Here is a 25,196-nt window from a genome sequence, read left to right as displayed (position 1 = left end):
TCCTTACTGGTTCGTGGCACAATAGTCACAGAATGTTTAAATTTCAAAGGCCATAAAAAGTGCAATCAAGACAAGAAAGACTTATTCCCAATATTTTCTTTATCTCTATTTACTTACTATTTACTTACATTTATTTCCATGGACATGACAGCCCCAATATTCCCAACATTGAGATAGTAAGACCTACTTATGTTTTTTAGTATATAGCAAATGATTGTACTGTAAATAAAAAGACCTACTTAGTATGTAATATATTTTCAAATTAAAAATAAAAATTTTCAAAAAAAATTACTGCGTCACCTCGAATTACCGTACCGTGTACTTTCACTAACTTGTAATGATTTGTAATTATAATATTATCAAAATTCCATCGTAAAATAAACTATACCAATATTCAAAGTGATATTATAACTGCTGGCTCTAACGAACCAGTAAAATTGAGAGTTAAGGCCAAGCTTAAAATCCTTGTTATCAATAACCTGGCCTGGTCAAAATTAATTAATATCAGACCAGGTTTTAATTAATAGCAAACGTTGCTTATGTGACATATTTTGTGCTATGCAGATCTAACCGCGTTGTTTCGCTTTGGGTGAATTCCATTTATTTCGATTTACGTTTTCAATTATAATTGTATTGATCATAAACGTTTAATTTGATTTGCTTATTTTCTGTACTCCTTTTCTTTTAAGGTTTACTCACGCGTATAAATCGGAGTTTCCCAACTAGTTTCGGACCCAACCGGAATTCTTTCAGAACATTTCTTCTCAGGGTACTCAGATAGAAAATGTCGACTCCTGCGTCCTCAAAAAAAGAAGACATGTAAAAGTGATGATATATCTTACTTACAGAATAAATGATTTCATTTCATTTCCTTAATCATGAGCTGATGGGGGGCGGGATCTGGTCGTTCAAACCCGATCTCATGATTCATTCTTATTTTATTTGTATGCCATCTCTACAAAACACAATCGAACGCGATCTTTGTTCACGATCGCGAGCTATCCCAGTTCATGGGATACCGCTTGTGGCGGACGGCCAGCCGAACATTAGAATTATTCTGTGTTTACTCTTTAGGTAGGTATATATATATTTATACACTCTACAGTCTCTTACTCTACCACGGAAGACATAACTCAGTGACCTGCACTTCACCAATAAGGTAAACTCCATTACCCCTTCGTTAACCGTGTCTCGCAATATCCGGCTGCAAATGCAACAAGTTCACCCGGCTGCCTCCAATTAACCTAGATCCGAGGCCCACCTATGACACAGTTTCCATATAACCAGTAAATGGGGTCCACATATACTGGTTAATGTGTTAAGTGCATTTAACGCGCTATACGGAGTTGCTCTACTGAAACGGTAATTTAATTTGAGTAGTACTGTAGGCTCGAGTTGTTGGGTTTAGCGTTTTGTGAAGCATTTTTACAGTAAACTATAGTAACTGTAGAAAAATAAGGGGAACAATATATTTATAACAGTGAAACGTAGTCAGACATTTCTTTCAATGGTGTGCCTTAAATGTATGAAGGAAATGCTAGAGATTTTTTTAACATCATAAATGTACTTTTTCATACGGTGCAGCTAATTGTCATATTATTGAGATTTAATGTGAAGAAGAGGTTAGATAGCAAAATATCCTTTTGCCAGTTTGCGATCAAAGTAACACTTAAATCATTAAATTTTTTCCTAACAAAATTAAGTTTTAAATTAAATGGCTTCACAAATAAACAAAATCATAAAAAAACCTGAATTGAATATTAAGAGTTAATCTGCCCGCAATGAATGTATTACATAATTTAAAGAAAAATAATTCTCATCTAAACAAAAACTTATCACCTGACATCTAAATAAGACCAATAAATAACTAAACGAAACAAAAGTACGATAAAGTATTCTAAAACTAAATTGTTCGCGAACAGAAATTAGATTTTGACTTCTAAAGTTCGTGCCCTTCTTACATAATTTAGGGCTAAACTAATAAAGGTTTGATAAAGCTGACTTCAGTGACGTTATTTCGAGCTTAAGAAACTTAGAAGCTTAAGTGAGGGCAACTTAAGTTGTAAATAGAATGCTTAAGAACAGTTTTTGTAGATTGCCTAAGCATATCTGAAAAGACAGGCTTTCTACAATAGATAGGTCACTGTAGTACTAGCTTCATAGTCGATTCGGATTCTAATGTCTCATTAAAAGGAGAACATTTTAAAGTCTAAACTTCTCTGTAAAAGTCATGGGAAAACAGAGCAACAAAATATAAATTTCCTAAATTAAATAAATAAATAAATAAATGCGGACAACATCACATACAGTGTTCTGAACCCAAAGTAAGTTGCTAAAGCACTTGTGTTATGGAATTCAGATACAACGAAGGTACCACAAACACCCAGACCCGAGACAATGTAGAAATGACAATTTTTACATATCGAACCCGGGACCTCAGAGCTAGCGACACCTTGAAACGGGTGCGTACGCCATTCGACCACGGAGGTCGTCAAAATTATCACAATGCTGACTCTACAAAAATAATATAAGCCTGTATACGTTCCATTGTTGGACACAGGCTTTCCGTATAGGAAAGGTTTGAGCAAAGACCACAAAAATCATAACATAATATGAATTACCAGTTCTTATATCGTCCAAGTTTATAATCAACTAGCTGTTGCCCGCGACTTCATCCACGTGATTAGAATATTCCCCGTCTTTTTCACATTTTCCATTATATCTTCGCTCCTATTAGTCGCAGCGTGATGTTATATATAGCCTATAGCCTTCCTTGATAAATGGTCTATTCAACACAAAAATAATTTTTCAAATCGAACCAGTAGTTCCTGAGATTAGCGCGTTCAAACAAACAAACAAACTCTTCAGCTTTATATATTAGTATAGATAGATTAGTTTATTGTTGAAATATTTTTACATTGATGTATGTATTTAAATAAAGTATACATAGTTTTAAGTATCAAACATTACACTAATTAATTAATTTAATTAATTAAGTAAAGCTATCTTCTTGTACTAACCACACCCTATACCTTTCATCAAACGATTCAATATAAAATTTCTTTAATACTCGATCATTTGGCGTCCAGAAGCTTTCGTTTAAATAGATTTTCGTATTAAATATTATTCTATTGTGTTACTTAAACATGTTTTACTTGTTATTATATCAGGTAACTGCCGTCTGACCTTTCAAGGTCACCTTTCAAGTAACTACTAAAGATTGTAATATCCAATTACGCTATTGTATAGACTAAGAGGTTTCTTGTTATTTTGAGAACAATTGGTATTGGTAGAGGTCGTTTAACCATCCAATGTGAAACCTTAGGAAAGGTTGTTTAACTTATTTCGAGGTGCTAGGTTTTCTACTCTAATTGTAGGAATATTCCAAATGTTTGAGGCTATAGAATCACCCACCTCCTTATCAATGGGATAGCCGGGGAGTGGCTTAGGGTAAAAATCTCACATGGCCTATCATTATACAAATCGTTATAGAGCTGGATTCCTGGTAAAGTTTTTCTTCGTAAGAAATACATTTCCTATCACCAAATTATGTTTTTTTTTCGAATAATTTGAAACTGATTCTATAGGACATCCACCAAAATTGTGTCGTAAATACTCAAATAAAAATTCAAATGACCAAAATCATTCGAAATCCAACAGATTACATTATTCGATCTCGATTCAATATCGTCTACAGAACAATATAAAATTATTTTGTTCAGCCGACCTAATTTGCGTAACGATTGTATTATCATTTCCACAGGAGGGTTGTCTCCCCTCCTCTTCCCCTCTGCCCTAAAATCTCCGTCTTTGATGTTTTCCGTGTCATTAACCTTCCCTTCAACAACCTCCCGCGACCTTGGAGACATTTTGAAGGGCATTTCTATTTTGTATAATGTGATTGTTATACCTTTTCTATTGTTACTAGATTATATTTTGATATTCTGTTAGGATATAAGTTATTCTGTTTGTTAATTTCATCGTAATATCAAAATCTATCTAAAACAAAAAAAAACATTAGCATTAGAACATTAATTAGGTACAAAACAAAAACAGCTAAGCATTCATCATATTCCATATTAATTACTAGGTTCACAGAGACACAAACAGATAGATTCATCATTCAGGTTTAATTAAAACGACGCCACACTGCCCCGATGTTACCATAATTGCTATTTATTGTTCTGTAGGCTGTGGTCTAATGATGATATAGATACACAGAATATTACTCGGTAGAGACAAGAGTTAGGACGAATAGAGGCTAGATAGAAAAGAAAAGCAAATGAAATAAATAATGATGGAGGTAAAGGTAAAAATTATTAGATAATTGTACTTGAAATAATCACAGCTAGCTTGAAAAATCATGAGAAAGGAGGGAACTTAGAAACGAAATAAAGAATTACTTCAAAAACGAAAGAAAAATGTTTAGTAATGATAAATATGGAGATATAGCTAGTTCACAACCTAGATCGTTTAGGAAAACAATTTCAACATTAAAACATTCCGTAGGTTTCAAAATCAAATTACGCTATAAGGAATCACAGACCAAAAACCGACAAGCAACACTAGGTTGTTTTGCCCTCACAAGGATCCCAGATAGTGTGGTTTAATTAAAATGTATTGCGCCCCGACCTCGCAGCTGTTTATATAATACTCCGACCGTTTATTTTGAGCTGTCTCTGTTCGTATACCCCCAGGGGTGTGACCGAGTTGGATACTGGCTGTAGTTATTTTGTTTTTAGTTTCGCTATGACGTGAATTGTTGGTTTTTGCGAGCTTGTTTGTTCGTTTAATGAGATTTGGATGTCACGGGATGTATTTTTTGATACGGATAGTGTTTGGGAAAAAAATATTAAATGCGATGGTAGAGCTTTTAATTTAGTAACATGAGCCGACATCGAAATAATTTAGTCAAAAAGTAGTGTAAAGACGTTTTCGCCTTACATTTTAGGGGTTTAATCAACAAACTCGTTTGTCCTGGATTTCGTCTCCAGTTTCATCTTGTTTAGGAAACTCATCGCGCAAAACCTACCAAGACCGCTAATGTATAAAACAAAAAACCAGTCATTACCAAGATTACTTTCAAAATTAGTCCCTCGATTCAAGGTCCGTACAAACAAACTGGATCCAAATGGACTCAGACTTGTCCCAGATCGACATGAATAAAACATTTGAAAAACTGCGTGCCTTCGAAGAAAAGGCGCAATTCCCTGAATAATTAACGAAGACAAGAAAAAGTGAAAATTGCTTCTGACTGATATTAATTTCGGAATTCTTGGAGTTTTTTTAAGGTTATTTCTGAATTTGTGCTTCTTTTGTGAGCCTTCCTACGCAGTTTTAGTTTATTGAAATAAAATTTTAAGGATATCTTTTTTTGTCATAAAAGCTATTTTTAGGCAATTCCTATTGAAAAATTTAATCTTCTAAAATGTTTTGCCTTCACGATAAGATAGCTACGATCAGCAAGACTTCTATTTAAGTTTAGAATTTCAATAAAAATTGATACATTCCATACCTGGAAATGAATTCCATCCATCAGGATATCCTCTACCTCATTTCTCGTCCACTACTAATTACTCTGACGTAACTTGCTGGGTGTACCTATGCCCATATAAATATACTTTACTACTTAATGCTGCTGGTGTTCCCGGGGTGCATAATTTCCTTCATAACTTCCTCTCCCCGGGGCATCGCAGCCACATACGTGTGTTTAATTTTAAATTCCTCTGTATTTACGTTCTTTCCACATTTATTTGAAAGAGCGAAATATTTATAGTTTGTAATACTCGTGCTAGAGGCAGATATTTTGAAATCAAGCTTTTGTTACTTTCGCTATTGTTTTACTGAGCTTTGTTTGATACGCGTTGTGTGACTATGTAGATTTTTGACATGTTTTACTGTTAAAACTGCGTTAACGAGTACGTGTTTAGATATTCCTAAAATATGTTGTATTGATCTTGTATCAAGGTTGGACTGTTTTTTATGACTACGTGTTTCTACATTCCTAGTGATGGACATTTCATATTATAATTTAGACTGTTCTGCATTTCTAAGATAATTTTATTTGGATCTTAATGTTCTACCTACTCTTAAGAGTTGTGTTAACCAATTTGTTGTTGTTACAGGGCTGCTATCATGGGACTCTGGCGAGCACCAGGTCGACTTGGAGAAGGAGTTATCCACCCTCACGGCGCAGGCACCCGAGGGGGAGGAAGCTCGATATGGTACGTACATATTATACCTTAAATATTAAAGAGAGTATTACAAGGTTTGGGATCAGGCTACGGCGAAAATAACAGCAATAATGATGATAATATTTGGAAAAGTTAAGGTAGAACTTTGATTGAAGAGCAAGCTTGAGAAATGATGATTGTATTATGCTGAACGATGTATTTTGTGTGAGTGTTTGTAAAACGATAGATGACCACAATGATATACTGAAAGACAGATGAGGTATGAATACGGATAAACAGGGATAAACACCGAATTCTTGAATAAATAAAAAGGAAACCTGTAAAAGTATTAACCAAATAAACTCTTTAACTAATCTAGGTGTTTGAGATAAAATTGTCCCAATCTAATTTCGGTTAAAACCTGCCTCTGAAAATTCGAACGCTACTGAAATACACGATCCAGTTAAATCAAAACATATAATTTATTCATCAAGCACTCAGACCGTTTTACTGAGCTCATAATAAATTTAAATGTATCCACTCACTGTGTACTTGAATTAAGAGATTTCTTTCCACAGGTACTTGAAAATGATATCAATATTGATGTCAAAAGAAATACGAGTATGGATGGTTTATTTAGGTTGCTTGAGAGTAACTGGTATAAAAACTAGTCAAATGAGAATTGCACTCGCTAGAGTAAGGTTTTGTACAAAGAAGCCAACGAAAATAAAAAAAAATGTTGAAAATCAAGTTCTTGACCGCATCAAGGGCCGCTTATCTTTCATAGTCGATGGGTGACGGTTTCCAAGATAAACATACAGCGGAATCTGTAGAAAAGCGGGTTCAGTTGTATGCGGATCCCTTAAAAGTAACGATAAATCAGTTTTTAAGTCATGCAGACTACTGTTAAGCAAAATTACAAAAAATAGAGGTAACACAAGCAAATTTACAATTTTATATCACAGATACAAACCTTCGAGAATGGTCGTCAACATTTCCATACTTTTAATGATTCCTCTATTGTAACAACTTTTCCAAATTACTAAAATTTATTTTAAATATTTTGTGAGCCCAAACCTCCAAGGATAGCTCGCCGACTAAATACAGGGCTTAAAACTTTAGCGTAATTAAATTTTCAGAGGCACATTCAAAATACTATTAAAAGTTTTGGTATCAAACTGAACTTTCACTTTACTTAGCGGTTATCACAAATTATAGAAAACTTTAAATACGCTTCAAAAACATTCGGTAAATATTATCAACAACATCATTAAAATAGTTTTATAAGTCTTAGGTAAGATACCTTTTTCTACAACTCCAATTAAAAAAAAAGAAATATGATCAGAATTTCAAACAAAACTTTTTACAGAACCTTTTTCGTACTACAAAACTTTATACCATAAAAGTATCTAGAAAAACTCACTCTCTACGAAGCACTTAATACTAGTCAAGCTGTTAATAAAAACGTTGCACCAAGTTGAATCTATTAAGTGACGTCGACAAATGTAATTGAGCATCGATACATCAGCGTGTAGTGCAAGCAATCAATCTGTTCCCCGCAGATTGGCGGCGAAGCGGCGATGACACGAAACATCGCCTGCATGAACCTGTACTATAAACTTTAAGCTAACTTGGTAGTTGGTAGGGACTGTGGAAGCGAGATGGCACGCAAACTACGTGTAGCTGCGTCCCGCTTCGATGAGTGGTGGGGCAAGTATTGCGCTGAAGTTGTTGATAGGTAGGAATATGTTGAAGGGTGTTAAAGAGTGAAGATGTGGGAAAAGTAATAGATTGTGAACTGGGTTTGGGTTTCTTTTTATAAAGAAAGGTGAAGAGTGTAAAGTAATTGAAAGTCCACTAATTCATATGGTAAAAGAAAACTATAAAGAGTGGGTTGGATTGACAAATTCAAAAGTACGGTATTCCATTTTTAGGTAATGTCTCCTAATGCATAGTTGGTATCCGACCTCGATATAGTTTTAATTTAGGCCTCGTTAAACTATTGAACAGCTGTTTTTCTTCACACAGTTTTGGGCGTGGATTTCTAAAGCTAGGTGAATGATAGCCACAAATAACAGGCAACTATTTGTTACTAGACCATAGTAATGTCCAAATAAATTCTAAGTTTATCCAGACTTTTTCTAATCATCCTCTTTCCTATAAAGGCTTGATTCAACAGACAACGAAATATCACACCGAAACTAAAGAGATTTTATTTTTGGAATCCAAAATATCCAAGCCTTCCTCGTAAGGTATGTTGTGGCAAAGTAATAAACAAAGTTGTACAAGATGAAGAAGTCCTAGATTTCTCTCTCCACTGATTGTCAGATACAAATACATAAAAACAAAATGTTTTATAACATAAATATATCTGGTAGGATAATCTGGAAGAGTTAGGTTTACGAGCTAGCTCCACTAGACGCGTCCCTCGAGAGCTCGTAAAAATATCGTAAACTCAGGATTTTAAGCAAAACGTTACATAAAAGGTTTCTCCTGTAATATTACAGAACTTTAGCTTGATAAAAAAGGTACTGGTTTTAATTTGAATGGATATTATCATTACACCTTTTTGCTCTGTTGGGATAGGCGGAATGGGCCACATGACACGAGTTGAGGCAAATCCCAAAAGCTTCTTTGATTTCCTTCTTTCCTTCGATTTTTTTATTATAACGACTTCTTCTTCCTTGCGTTGCGAGGGTTTCACAAGCACAAAGACAAAGACTCCATACAAGGATTTGTTGATCTTATAAACGCTTGTTCTAGTCAGGGACAGAAGCCGCGAAAATTGCGCCCAGTGAGTTTGGCGTGGCCAGAAGTGCAAGATTTTTTATCCAATATTGGTCGGGCACACAACATTTTCTTTCTTAGAAAGATAAAACCAATAAAACATTATCAAAGGAAAGACTAGCTAACAATAGCATAATAAACATCATAAAAACCATATTACCTCCTAAATAAGTTTGTAAGTAATTCTAGTTTTAAAGATAATTCTAGAACGGTGAATCAAAACAGATCTATCATCATTAAGCAAAGTGGAGCTCAAAACAAATTCAAATTTATAAGTTTTAGCAATAAAACCTAGCTTAGAGGCTAAACCATTCCAACACCCAAAAGTCATATTTAATAGTTTGAAACGGCAAAGGGCATAGTAAAATCTAATATCTAAATTGCGAGTGTTACTAACTTACGACCCATTTAGCAATTAATCCTAAAATTAACTATTCTGCTGGCGTCGCTAATCGCACCAAACAAGCGATATGCGTGACCACAATTAACTAATTTATTACACTAAATAATGACCTTTATTTATATTATTTCGTGGTTCTGAAAGTTCGAAAACTAAGACGTATTTAGATTTATGGGTCCAACTAAACAAAGAAAACTGTTTTGTTTATTTTAGTTCAATTTACAGCAAAATACTTTTTTGGTAGAGCAATTCTATTAGCAATTGATAGCAAGAACAGTATTCGATATCGCTCGCAATAATATATTTTTACTTTTTATAGCAATTTAATATATTCGTGAAAGGAGTCGTCCATGAGTGGGACATGGTAGAATAGAAAAAAAAAAACTTTTAACAATATCAAGACTTAAAATAATCTGAATTAACATTAGGACCCATAGCAAATTCTGCTATAACCGCATGCCTCTACAATATAATAAGTAACAATTCCATAAAACAATTTTCTTTTCAAAACTAATTCAAACTCCATTTAGCAGCCTCTAAATCATTGAAGCGTGAGTTGACAAGTTAGTTTACTTTATAACCCAAATGTAGGCTTCGATGAGCGGAATTTAAGCGGCGAAGCCTTATCAACGTTTCTGGTTCAGCGGCTGACACGAATGAAGGAACAACTCAAATGGAGACTGATTTATGGGAATAATTTTAACAAAGAACTTTTTGCCAAAAGTTTATTAGAAAAATCTTGATGAGGTCGCTTTGGACCTAAAAAGCATATTAAGAACACTGCAGTTGTTATAGTTCACTTTTTAATTTGTACTAGAACTAATCTGTTTTACCCAGCTATGTCAGGACTTGTAGTCGAATAGCCAAATGAAACTTATAAATGATCAATGCTCAAACCTTCTTATCCGGGAAGAAACTTGTGTCCGGTAGATAAAGCCGTAAGAAATGTTGTTTACATCAGTCTTCTGCTTAGTTTACACATTAAAGTAACAAGGACATGACGGCGAAAAGTACCTTGCGTATCTATAAAATAGTTTAAAAGTAGTAAAAAAAACTTCATTGGTATTTAAAAATTTAAAATAATTGTGACATGAAAGCAAATGTTTGTAATCTGATTAAATTGAAATAGGTTTTCATATAAAACATGAAGTACGTTTGCTCAGATTATAATAATACCTACCGGGGATCATGCTGGGATTCAATACAAAAATAATCCGATTTATTCAGGAGATTGCGAGAATATCGGTCGTTTTATTGATATTTGTGATGTGAAGTGGAAATACCAATTAACATAGGTATATATTTTTGTAAAATAATAATAAATACTTTACGAAAATTCGCTTTGACAAACAAATTACATGTTCACATTTTTTTGACCCCCAAATCCATCCAGGTAAAATTAAAATTACAAAGACCCACTTAAAAATATGTTAACTCAAAAATAATTTCTAAAGGAAACTCTAAAGGCATAAACTTAATACCAATAAATACCCTTCAAACAAGCTGAATTTCATACCGAAAACTAGTCGTTAACTGTAACACAAATAACATAAATCCACCGAACTTCTCCACTTCGCCAGATGCAGCTCAAGTTTCCAGCAACTTTAACAATAGATCCAGACTAACAAACGAAGAGCAGCCTTCAATTATCAAGTCAAGACTTGGAGGAGGATCAAGTCAATATTACAATGTTTGTACTGAAACGACCAACCGAGGATTTCCGACCCTAACAAAAGGAACCAACAAGAGACTGTTTGAATTGTAGAGAACAGATTTCTGGACGGAGTTTGAGTGTTAGTTTAAGATATGATGGGATTAAATGGTCTATTTACTGTATGAAATTCAATGAGAGAGTACATAGTGACTTTGTTGTTTTTTCCCTTGAGACAGAGTTTTAAGGAGGTGTTGCCCATGCAACTGAGTTGAGGAGGTCAGATAGGCAGTCGCTCCTTGTAAAACACTTGTACTTAGCTGAATCCGGTTAGACTTGAAGCCGACCGCAACATAGTTGGGAAAAGGATAGGCTGAAGAGAACAGAGTTTTTAGAAAACGGTTAAGGTTGAGCTATGTACTTGTATTTTTTAATCTTTCAAAAGTACTACTATAAGGCCAGAATTTTATTTTTATATTCAATATTTTTATTTGCAAAATATATGATGGGCTACTTATCGGTTTGTTGCATTTTCCTATATAATTTATTCTGATACTAAACTCGTACAAAAAATGTTACATATTTATTACTTTCGCTCCATTATTTCTGAGCATGCATCATAAACTATATGTTTTACGATGCGACGGCAGTAGACTATTAATTACTCAATACTATTAATTATTTGATTACGCCGGTATTCTTAAAGCTAACAATTATAATTATCAATGATTTAACAATTAAATACATATGACGAATGTCATAAATTCTGCATAAAATTTGAACATTTTCATGGTTTTTTTAAACTTAAACATATGGAAAAACCTAAGAAGCAAGAAATCTACTTAGCAGAAGAGGACAAACAAAGTATTAGCAAACATAAGACGAATGAAGAGACTGCAATAAATATCAGTTCGTTAAACATACAAAAGCCACGTCTGCACTTCAGCAATGATATTATCACTAGCAGAAGAGACATCTAAGACCCAATTCCAATTATCTATCGAAGGCATTACGGATAAAGTCAATATTCCAGTGTTTATCTGCACGACTGCGAGTGAGCGAGGATTTGCTCAGTGCCTGTACTCAGCATCATAAGCAAGCCTGTTACCATCGTTAAAGCAAGACGGCAATACGCTCAGTGTAATGTGCCATCTCGCTTCCACAATTGGAATGCCGTACTTCAAGAGTTTGTGGTAACCGTTTAGTAGTTGTGGAACGACGAGTGATTTCAACAGCGCGGCCATTGAGAATCGAGGAACTCTAAGCCTTATAAAGTATTTGCTGCTTTTTATGTCGCGTCGAGTGTTCTTGATGGGATTTTTTTTAAATAGGATTTAACTGGTTTGATGTTAGCATTATTGATTGTGATTTTATGATAAATGGGAAGAATAAAATTATAATATAACTGTATTCAAATAAGCAGCCAAATTCAACAGTAGCATACAACAACACCCTGTATAGATCTCTAGAGTAACTCTAGAAGTTAATGGAGATTATCCAAGAAAACCAAACAGGTTATCATCCAATAAATCACTAGATGACCCTAAACCGTATAAAAAGATAAGATAATATAAAAGATCAGACTTAACGCTTATATCCGCAAACAAATTAAAACAAAAAACGGCCCACGGCACGGTCTTAACATTTTAAATTCCCAATCCACCTACTTAGTATCTTCCGTATGAACTACATTCTGAAGGTCAGCGCCATTGTGTACTGCGATGTCAAAGCCGAGCCATTGTTATAAAACCTCCTTGCTTTGTCCCGAGTGTGAACAAATGCTTTGTTCAGTTATATCATTATTTTTCACTTCCACACCCTCGGCCTTTGCAGCTTTCTGGATTTTACGGACGAAAATTTCTTTATCATTTGGCCAATTTAGATTTCTTTTATTCTTACTTTTGGTAATAGTGCCATTAGCAAGTACCATTTTTTCTTGGAATACAATGAGCATAGTTTAATTGAATTTGATGTTAAGATAACGATCGTTGAATTAATATCCCCAATCAATCAGTATAAAAGATTCAATAAAGGATTTTGGTTGGGTATTATTTCAACACAAAGTTTGAAGGCTTCAAAAACCTGTTTAACAAATTTAATGATATTTTCTTAAAACATCCGTTCAAGACCACTCAAAATTCAATCCTGAAATTTCCAACTTCACAATTATCGAAGTTTATTCAAATTCTGCTTCCATTTTGAACTAAACATTAAGTGCCGTTGGTGTTTCGAAATTGTTTCCGAAGTGTAATGATCAGCTTAATTATATTATTAATGAAGATAATGACGCTTTAAAGATGTTTGAGAGGTTTCATAATGTTTAACTAACGCGAGATGAAAACTTGAGATTGTGATATACAAATTATTTATACCGAGTGATGGGAGCACTCATGCATAGCAATAATAATTAGATTAATCGATGAACGTTGCTGATAAAGACTTTGTCTTAGCTATGCGTGACTGTAATTTGATCAGCTGGATCAAAATAATTAGATCGATCTCAAAAACTTTACCTGAATAAATTAACTATAGAGAATACTTAATTTTACCGTATGCTCCAAGAATTAGGCCAAATATTTAGAAGTGCTCACCCATTAACTACCAAATACTTTAATTGACGTTGTTTCCATAAAAGCTCGTAGTCACAATGCCTTTCCAATCAAAGGCTTCCAAAAACCTGTTAAATTTAAGGCTATTGTAATTTTACGGGACAATCACTTTGAACGTCATGCCAAAATAATGAACGTAGGCTTCGCTTGAAATTCAACCAGCCTTGTTAAAAAAGGAGGTAAAGCTATAAATCAAAATCTGACTTTTATAGCAAAAACATCAATTAGTGAGACACGAACGAAAAAATTGAAGGCTTTAAAAGTCAAGTCAATATGCGGACAGTTATTTATTATTCAGAATCGATTGGAGGCAAATTGGAATCCAATTGAAAGTGATGGTGTTTATGTAGAATTTCTCTCCAACATAGGAGGATAACTGACAATTTTGTAACAAAAATAGTTAACAATCATGCAACATTAACAGGCAGTTCAGAAACCATTGAAAAAATCCTTTACAAAATAAGAATATCCTCTGAATAGCATACATATCTAACTGTAATGTTCTCACTAGAAACTTACCAGCGATTACACATAACCCAACACTAACGACTTAACAACCCAATCCTAATTAAATACAAGCCAACTAGCTGGCGAATAACGTGACAATACAGAACGAACAGTAATCAACACGCAGGACCCCGAGGAGGCCTCACCCGACTAAAACGGCGCAGATAAGGCCGAACACGAATTATATTAAGACGGCAATCAAATAAACGACGTTGAATTGGTACGTAACACGCTGAATGGCGACGAAGTGAATGGCCTGAATGGCTTGAATAAGGGTTACGTGAATAGAGATGTCGATAGCGAATACCGCCTCAAGGAATGGCGCAATGCGGTTTTTTTTGTGATCGTCGTGTAATGGGATTTTTTCGGGTTTTAGACTGAGTCTAAAATGTATCTTGTTGGGATGGATAAACTTTTTCCTTTGTTCCTTCGTTTTTAGAAATTTCTTAAATATCTTTGACTATACTACACCTACGGATAATTTTAAATCTTGTCCTAACACAAGCAATTTATGTCTCATCTTCGATTCTTTTGATGTAACCATTGCCCGCAAATCACATTTTTTGTAAAGATATCAATCCCGCATGAAAATAGTTGAACAAAAATAACCCTTTTCTTGTAAAAGATGACCTTAACAAAATAGAGACCATAAGTAACACGACCCTTGTAATTGAATATGTCAACAACGCGAAATATTATACTTAACCAGGGACCGTAAAGAGAGGAATAAGGAAAAAACTTCTACTTATCTTCTGAGGCCTATTTCTGAAACATATATCTCTTGTATATCTTCCTGAGAGGGTTGTTTGAGGTGACGTATGAACAACTGGGCGAAAATGGGGCAGAACTCGCATCATTAAGTAATGATGGCTATATGTCTACAATAATGTTACCTTTCGTTGGAAATTGTGCTGTGTGCTAGTGGTATTACGGTCGTAATATCTGAAAATGATAAACGAGTATATGCTTTAAATAATTCCCTTCTTTAGATCGTAGGTTTTGAATGCTAAAGGATGAATGTGAATTAAACACTAGAAACTAAACAATATCAATTTTACTAACCAGTTCTTACCATACATCAAGCGAGCTCACTGATAGTTTCAGATACAAAATAATTTTCAGATTTCCATTTTGAAATAACAGTACCCATCTCGTAAATTTCGTCAGGTCCAAGTCTTTCAATACTAACTATATCTTCCTTTCCAGGCGAACGTCTGATACAGTTCGCGTCGGAGAACCTGGTGACGGAGATCCTGATCCACCCGCAGATGAACACGCTGATGCAGTGCATGCGCAACCTGCTCAGCTCCTTCACGAGGCACCGCCACCTCGTGCACGCCGGATATACATTCGCTGGGAACGGCTCCTGGATCATGCAGGTAAGAGGTCCAGACTTATCTGAAACCCGTCGTGTGAAAATAGCGAAATCATATTTGCCCGATAAAAAATCTTTCTAAATTAATGAAAATAGATAGCAGGAACAAATAATTAGTGAAGTAGTTATAATACCTTAAAAAATGGGATATTTGCATTTTCTCTCAAACAGATATTTTATGGAAGAAAAAAAATGTATAGGTATCATCAAATGGTACGCGTTTAAAAAAGTTGCGTTCTATCTCTTTAAACAAACTGTCTTTCAAACGTTGATAAATAACAAATATTTTATGTTTAAAATTAAATTTAAACGACCCAAATCAAGTCTGCGTTTACCAGCTTAAAATACCGACTGAAATTCAGAAACTATTTAACATCAAACAGACTCATAGAAAACATAAAGCAAAGCTTGATGAAATAAACACACCTCAGGAGCTTCAAAATCAACATTTACAATCCAAAACCTACTCCAATATGGAAACTAAACTGAGAAAACAAGCATTAACGTATCCAACACCAATCAACAGTACGGGATCAAAATGGCGACCCTTTCTGCGACAAATTAAGGTACATTATCAAGGGAATGTAATGTAATAAAATAGTCTGCTTCCATTACGTTTGACTTAATTTGAATTGAAAACGGTGAAGGTATTTGGAGCGCTGGTTAATAAACTAGTGAAAGGTTAGAGGTGTTTCGAATTAAAGGTCTATTTGGAAGGAATAATGAAAGCCACAGACTGTAATGGTGGAAACGAAGTTATTTATGATAATGGTTGCCTTAATAACGTGATTGGTAATGGCGATGATTTGAAATAGATTGTAAAGGTTCGATCGGGATAAGGTTCCATCGCAGTCATATGTACTTATTTAATTATTCTAAGACACCATTAAACAGTCAAGACACAAGTTGTGAAGAAACCAGGATTCTAATTATTGGTATCTGAAACTGCTATCCCGCAGTAAGCAAACGTGGTAATGGGAAGATTCCTGTGATCAGCAGAAGAACGAATAATATTTAGTAGTGATATTCTTAAGTAAAGGTAAATTGTAAGGACTCTTTACAAAGAAAGACAAAACGGATCACAAACTCTTAGTACAAAACTTGTACATCAAAACTTGGAACTGTTAAATTTTGGATTGTTTATATAAAAGTTTCTTCTACACAAGGAGATCAAATCTAGAGATACTTTTTTACCTCAAAAGCTAAAATAGCGTTTCAGAAATCAATTACATTTAGAAGAACTAAGAAAAACAACACACGGTTACGAAACTCCGCCAGACGGATTTTTACTTTCAAAGTAATTCAATATCGATGTTATTCGAACTCCCAAGTTTCTTAATTGAACAAAGTTCGTCGATAATTTGGGTTTTGAAAATTTATTAAAGAAAAATATTTTCGAGAATAATGTATATATTTTTCCCCATTCGATAATAAGTTATTCAAAAATTTACTAAATTCTTGTTGATAATATTGTATGTCATACTCTACAAAACATCAAATACTAATTTCCAAACGCATTCAAACTGCATTCACTACATTCAGCTGTTCAAGAGAACTCGAAACAGTTTCAAAATTCAATTTCACTTTGACAGCCGTCTTTTTCATCACAGACGTCCATTCAAACCTAAAGCGAATATCGGAATGGATTTCGAATACGAACGCCAGTTCTCTCAAACGCCTGTTATAAATCTGCGAGCAATGAGTGACGTTTCCTCCGTTGCTGCGGAAATTAAAACAACAGGCGCGCGGGAAACTTATGTAGTTCCCGTATAGGATATCCATGGGAAACAGATCACCAAATTGCCAGATAGAAATATGAATGACGTCAAACAGAAATAAATTACAAACACAATGGAATTAGATATAATTTGAAACAAAAGTTTACAAAATTATTGAACGAAAAATTACGTCCTTGATTCCAGAAGACATAAAATTAAAATAATGTCATAACATAAAATAAAATTGAAATAAATTAAAATATCCCCAAGAGTAATTGGAAGAACTCAATATTGGAAATCGCGAAGCGTCGAGAGAAATTATTAACAATTTCCATTCATAATGAAGTAGCACTGACGTGGTATCAAACATTTTTAATGAAATTCTGTTAATGAAGCTTAAATCTGAATGTTAATTAAATGAAAAAGGTTCAAAAAGGGATTTTAAACAATCGCCATTGTGTGTAGAGAAAAATGTGAACTCTTTGTTGGAGTAACGGATTATGAAGGTTTCTGAATAGAAAAATGCGCCAAAGAGTTATGAGACGGCTATTGAAGAATTTGTATTTCATGGGACTGACAGTGATTTCGTTAATTAAGCTTTATTGTTGTGCCTTTTGATGAAAAATTTAAGACTTTTTGTAAAGAATTTTAAAGATTTTTTTTTCTAAAATATAAACTTCCTAATAGCTAGGTGCTGACAATTCAGTAGCAAAAACCATACTTATTTTTGCAAAAATATTTTTCTCCAGATATATTATCTTAGCTAAAAATTACTTAAAAATCAAAGGGTTTATGTCGTCTAATAATAACAATACAAGCGAAGAAGAGGATGAGCGAGTCATGAAACTACAAAATTACATAAGCAATATTAAAAATGGCGACTCATCTATTGTATTGAATCAATACTATTGATAAATCAAGACAAGATTAACAGTAGTGACTACTAGCTAAGACCTAGTTATCAGTATAATGTAGATAGATTTACACTGGATCCGATGTTGCTATAGAACTTGTAGTTAAGATTCCCCTAATGACCTAAGTTGATGATTGATGTGTTACTAACTGAACCAATTTGCTGTATTAAGTTGAGTGATGAGATCGATACCAGCGTTCCTACATCTAGTCTAGGTATAACAGATTGTTTCAATACTATACTTGAGGGTTCCTCTAGAGAGTTGGATAGAATGTTGGTTCACTATAACTAATCGATCAAAGACTAACTACTTTAAGATTAGAAGTTTATGACTCAGATTTGCAAATGAAAACAGTTCTTATAGCAAGCTCATTAGAGTCAATTTTGGTTTGGACATTTAGTAACCTATTTCCTCTTGTTACAGGACGGGACCTTTTCCCTAGCAGACTTCACTGATGCATACCAAGAAAATGAGGTACAGCGCGTGATTCGCGCATACGAGAATTCGATTTCTATTGATGTCCACTGCTCAACGAGCGGCGGCGGCGAATGGGGCAAGCTCGCTGAGATGCCCTTCGTCAAATACTGCAAGATTAGGGTCAACCCTACTGATATACTCGACTCTGGCTCTCAAGCCATCAAGGATTTTATCGGTAAGTCTTTTTGTAGCAGATTTTCCATTTAGAGAAGCTAAAATATTCAAAATTTCAAAGATAACGTAGGATGAAACTTTTTATGAGTACTAAATTTTAAAATCGTCTGGTTTTGTAGATTTTGTTACATAAGCATAATACGAAAATGACAACTCATACCACAATACTGGTAAAATTAATTTGGTGCAATCTGTGTAACTAAATCCAAGCAAAATTCCCAACTCAGAGGGAATTCGATTGAGAACTATCTGAGCGTCGAAACTACAAGCTACTACTAAGCCATAAGTAACACCGCAATCAATAATCCTTTAATATGTTACTCCAAAACTCTACTTAAACTCAGTTTGAAGTGGAAATACGGTTTGAGCTCGGTATTATACCAAGTTGCAGTGTTCGAGGGTAGTTACAACAAGTTTGCTGCTACGGTGCTACGCCAGCTACGTACTAACGATGTCGTTTGTAGATGCTTAGTACGGTAACCATGAGTTTGGTAAATGTGGTTTGTCCTGATTTCGACAAAGACTGCGAGAAGTTTTATTTGAAAAAAATGGTCTCGTCATTAAAGGTTTGAGAAAGTTTATTTCGGAGCTTATTTAAAGAAATTTTAGGTAATTTACTGTAAATATATTTTCTTGCCTGACCCTTATAAATGTCTTGTTGACAACTTGTTTCTTAATTAATGGACAAAAGTAGCCTCTTTTAAGCAAATCTCAAAGCTTTATTAAGAAGAACATAATTCAGCAAAACTGTAGGCTTTGTATAAAAGAAAAAAGTACTTAATTAGTTTTCTTAAAAATAAATAATTACACAAACTGTAATTCAGGGATTTAATATAGATAAAAATCCTTGAAATTTTTTGGCTCTAAAACTGTATTAATATTAATTAGGTTCGCCTTTTCTCACGGCGTCTCATTTCACACTTTTTCGAAGGGAACAGTGAACTAGTTAGGTTTTTCTCAGAGTTTCACTCAGTTTCACACCTACACAACATTTAAGCAATTAACTCTTTGCCTAAATTAAATTTAGCGAAGCGCTGAAGTGTCGGAGGCAAGTGCCTGGGTGTTAACTCTGGCTCCTGTGTAAAGGGATTCAAAGCCTTCTACATATTTAATGAAGATTTACGTTAACCGTTAAACGTAAACGTTGAGCTACAAGCTTGTTTAATTGATTTTGGACCTGTTTATACAGGATTTGTTTGGTTTGAGTCTTGTGATTAAGTTTTGTTTGTTCAGTTTTATAAAAATATTTAGTTATTCTGATAATTTATAATGAGTATGGTTTAGTCCTTTATGCTATAAAAACAAGAACTTGTTATAATGCTCATGTTTAACGAAATACCTTTTTCTAAAAATCAAAGGCTATTATTACAACATACATATAACACCTTTTATTTGAATGAGTTTTCTTAATTAAACAGAACGGAACTTAAAATGAACGTTAACAATCCACAAAACAAAAAATCCAATAATATAACAAAACCATGGTTACCCTACGTTATTCCATTTACAATAGCAGCGATGACAAGCGGTTTGTATGCTGAAAGCAAATCAACGTAGCGTCGTAGACAAGTGTTACGACACGCTACGCTCAGCTACGAGCAACTGGCTACGACGTAGCAATCAATTCTTGTTAACATGTTATTTAGTTAGACGATAGGAGTACTATGTTAAGCTGAATTAGGTTTTCCGTTTATGAAGGCGTAACAGTTTGTGAGAAATCTGTTTTTCATTTTAACAAATTGATTTTTTGTATTTTTGAGGTTTTTGAATTCCTAGGAATATTTTTAGGAATTTTAGAGATCAACTCATGTATTTAATGAAAATATTAAGGGACCAAAGCCTCATTCTTGGTCGACTTAAAATATACAACTAAACCAATATTTAACATACAAATATTCTATGATTTATTCACAAATAGTCATAATCGAAATTACAACGTAACAACCAACTTATTACATTAACTATTTGGTTTATTCAAATTGTGGTGTAATTTTGATTTTCATTATATTACATTGTATAACTATAGTGAGGTAGACTCGCGTGTCTCGAACGATAGTCATTTAGTATTCAGGCTGAAATTGTAGGCTTCGGTCTAGATGTGTAGTGTTGGGCGGTAGTTAGGTTTTATTACAGAAATATTACGGTTTATGTAGTAATTTAATTATCAAGGCCAGTTATATTGAGATTTTATGAGTCCTTTAAATTGGTTATTTTGTCAAAGGCTTTTATTACTTTTGTTATTATCCTGTAGAAGGTAGAATACACGCCTTTTAAGAAAATAAAAAGGCTTAATTTGTTTACACATTTTGAAATAAAACACTAAAATATCTCATCGATTGTTTTATAGACAGAATAAGTTTTACATAAAAAGTATTGCAAAATGAAATCCATTCCTTCTTGAACACGAAAATGGGTACGAAAATCTGTAAAACAACATTTCATAGAAGGTCCATTAATGTAACTTCAATTATAAACATAAGATTAAAAAAGTTAAAGTCGAAAAAAACTCTCTCAGAAACAAAGCTAACACACCAAAATGGAGTCCTGTTTAGTCTTCAAAACCTTTTATCAGCTTAGCAATAATTCAGGAAACCTCATGTAAAAGCCTTCAAACAAAAACATGAACCGACATTATGTTCAGAATAACATTGTTTTCTCACTTTTTAACTGAAAAACTCGTGTAAACACGATGAGTGAAAAAACTCCGGGGTAGAGCAAAAGGTTGTACTCTGCACCGGAGGCTGTACAAACACCTAGTACGGAATTAATTTCATGTTCAGCTTGCAAAATTGTTGGTGGAAGTTGTGCTGTGAATCAGCGTCAATGTGAGAGCAATTAAATTTAAATCGTATGTGTATGGGTAGAGATTACGTAATCGTTTATTCAGGATTATGTAGTATGTAGTTTGAAGAGTTGAGAAGCCAGTGAAAATGTTCGTTGTCGCGTTGAGGAAAACGGTAACCACCTTAAAGCAAGACTCATCGGAACCCAAATCTTTATAAAAGACCGCAAAAGAACTAACAATATTATAAACAACAGGCTCATTACTTCACCTAGCTCTTTAAATAATCATATACCTACCAGGTTAGATAACTCACCAAGTATCTAAACGTATAAAAAAAAAAACAAAAAATACCTTTCAATACCAAAAGAAACGATCATGATTACCTCAAACAACAGCTAAATCTATAAATATCCTCCAATTTGATCACAATCCCAACAAAATCAGAGAAAACCGTTAAAAGAACAGCCAACAAATACTCGATACTTAAAGATGAAAGCGGGTGTTTATCAAAGTAATCAGATTTAACGAATCGAGAGAGCTTCACACAAACGGAGACTCTACCACAACATAGCGTAATACCGCTCTCCTTGTGGAAGAAAGACAGCGCTCTACAAGACAGAGTAGTGTCTCTCTCGCACACCTGCAACAGTCTTGTTATAAAAGGTGGTGATAGTTCGAATGTATTTTTATTTTATCTTCGATTTATTTGAAATTAAATGTCGGAACATTTCCCCTTGGCGGCCATTTGCTTGCGGATAAATAGGTTTCTGTTATTGCATCTTTCATGTATTTTAAGAACATCTTTTAGGAATTTATTTAATCTATTTTCTGAGTTAAAGTACTGGAGATGTTTCTCTTGAAAAAAATCGTTTTTTAACGTACTTTGTAGATACTTTCATATTTTGAAGCTTTTTTTTTTGGCTTACAACAGGTCCTATTTAAAAGGCGTGACCACTTTTTAGGAACCCATACCCCTTCCTGTGGAATAGTTTTTAGGGCTTTGAGAATGGCATGGTAACAAAAATATGCCACCAGAATAGAACTCCATTTAGAGGAGAATTAGAATTTCAATTAGAATTTTAAAAAAATGATTATGAGTACTTCTGCGAAAGAGCGTTTTTTTCAATATTTTAATCTTCAATTTTGCCTACACTTTTAAATTTTTCAAAATTTAATATTAAACTTATATATAAACGAATAATCTGTGCACAAAAAGTCTCTTCTTCTGTAGCTAACTTGGAAAGGCATACCTTAAACTTACGGTATTCCAGATCAATTTCCGAAGTCTATCACATAGTCTGCCTGTATAATGTTTGGTATACAAAATTCCCGTTACTCTATACCACCGTTAATGACTATGAAAGCCAATATCCTCAACAAACTTCAGCCAGCAAGTTGCTCACTCTCGGCTCGTAGCGGCGCGGACGGGGCGCGGACGGGGCGCGAGCGGGGCGCGGGCAGGGCGCGGGCAGGGCGCCGCCGGGGCCCCGCATCCGCAACTTGTAACAACTTCAAATTGCTTTCACAACTTACATTTATTGGTTAGCCGTTTAAAGTTGAATTGAATTGTAGAATGTAGGCTATGTTTTACATGAATACCCTTTTATTCGATGTATGGAGAAATATAGGTCTTAACTTGCTTCAAGTGTTTTTGTTCGCAAGGAGTTCTTATAAAGTTGAGGCAAGGAGTAATTCTGTTTATTTTGTAATTAGGTTTTTCTGTCAAAAAAAGCTGTTTCATCACCCTCACATCAGGAAGAGTCAATTTATTAGAAGAGACACTTGTGTCTGCGTAGTGAAACTATATCTTTCAGTAAAACAGAATTACCACGAACTAAAATTGAACTCCACAATCTTAAGTCAAAGAGAATTGAACTATAAACACAGAGCAATAAAGTCAAAACTGCCAAGCGTTCATCAAATGTCGAAACTAAAACATACAAGATGAAATCCTTCCTCTCTAAACTAGAAATTAAATGCAACATAAAACATTTACTACAAGAGATTACAGTTCCTCAAGGAAATGACGTCACATAAAGGCTTTCAGCTCTAACGAGGTCTGGTAGGTCTGTACTGTAGCACAATGGTCTGAGTCTGGCCTGAAGCCGCTCGATAATGGTCTAGACCCGGAGAATGGTCGGCGAGTGTCCTTTAGTGTGCGACCAATTGTTATAATAAGGTGCTTGATACTATAGAAAGCTTCGGAGTAAGACACTTATAGAATGAAACCAAGTTTTATGTAGGTCTTACCTCTCTACCTGCTATTTTGAAGATACTGTCATAAAATTTATGCAATAACAATTGTAAATATAATTACATTATATGGTTTTGATCACATTTTTTATTGTCAAAGCGGAAACAGCGTATCTACATTTTGACATTGTTTAACACGACCGTCGTTTAGATCTTTTTAATTTTTAATCTTTTCTGGTAAATAGTTAAAATGAAACCAATAGCTCCTATTGTTTTGTTTTAGGTCTTGTTCTGTTGATTATTTTTTGCCCTCCCAAAGTCATACAAACTTTGATCATTCAATAACAACTTTTGCCAGCCAAATTTATGGAAAAAGATTCACAAGTACAGAAACGAGATTAAAAATAATAACCAGGCTTTGTTTAGAGATTTGTAGACTATCTATATATAAAGCTATCGATATTTATGATGACGCGTATATCGGCCTGTCCCAAGAATTTCCAATAAAAGCGTACCGCTTCACCTCACAATAGCCGGTACGATGAAATTATATTTATTGTTTACTCGCTCCAACATAACCTTTGATCCGACGAAATTAAAATCCAAGTATATTGACAGTGACCCTGGATTACAGACTTACTGGAAACCTAGCGTTTATTATATACAGCATGTGATTGAAAATTTTAGGACTTAAATTGAAATTGGTCAGCGAAAGGTCGGAGATATTGAAATAGTCTCGATTATGTGTGTTGATAGTATTAACAGTATTACAGCGAAACGGGTCGAAATTAGAAGGAGACTTTATGTGAGAACATGCTGGTAAAGTCATCTACTAAATTTTATTGAAACGTGTTGCCAGAATACCTCCCCCTAATCCTACTTTTAGTCAAAAAACCTTTAAGTTATTTATTTTGACGATGAGATAAGACAAACTAAAAACTAAGAACGACGAGACCAGTGATAAATAAAATAAAAACCAATAAAAAAGACATCAATTCAATTAAATCAAAGCGCAAACTCCAATATCCTCCCACCATTCTATAACAAACTTTATTGCTTAAGTGTTAAAGTTGCTAATGCATTGCAGGTGTTAGTACTAAGTCAGGTATACGTAGATAGGTCATTGATTAGATTGTGAAGCTAGGATCTAGGTCAGATCACCTTGTTAGCTGTTCCTTGATGTTTTCTTATTACATTGCTTGTTGACCAGTATATTTAGACCTAGGTATACATTCTACAGTATAGATAATTGAGTGATGGACTTTATCTTACATTACTCTATGTTAAATTAGTTTTGGTAAGGCTGTTACTATTGTCTTGCCGTCGTCGGTGAATGAGTTATCGGGTGTAAGAAAGTGCAAGGTATAGTCAAGCAATGAAAGCAATTTTGAATATATTATGTTAAATAACTTGTGTTAATTTTATTTAAAAAT

The 25,196-nt window shown here is 34.1% G+C and overlaps 1 protein-coding gene across 1 annotated transcript in view; it reads left to right on the top strand.

Moving 5' to 3' along the window:
- The window catches only part of LOC113493773 (microtubule-associated protein futsch-like), a 160,780-nt gene that overhangs the window by 87,039 nt on the left and 48,545 nt on the right, over positions 1 to 25,196 (top strand). Inside the window, exons 2-4 of the mRNA XM_026871788.1 lie at positions 6,126 to 6,224; positions 15,334 to 15,506; positions 18,558 to 18,786. Of these exons, the coding sequence (XP_026727589.1) occupies positions 6,126 to 6,224; positions 15,334 to 15,506; positions 18,558 to 18,786 (501 nt within the window). The remainder of the gene's footprint in view (positions 1 to 6,125; positions 6,225 to 15,333; positions 15,507 to 18,557; positions 18,787 to 25,196) is intronic.

This window comes from Trichoplusia ni, chromosome 5 (genome assembly GCF_003590095.1).
Source record: "Trichoplusia ni isolate ovarian cell line Hi5 chromosome 5, tn1, whole genome shotgun sequence".
In the NCBI taxonomy this organism is placed as follows: Eukaryota; Metazoa; Arthropoda; class Insecta; order Lepidoptera; family Noctuidae; genus Trichoplusia; species Trichoplusia ni.
The sequence above is the reverse complement of the archived record's forward strand: the minus strand, read 5'-3'. Positions and strand labels throughout refer to the sequence as shown.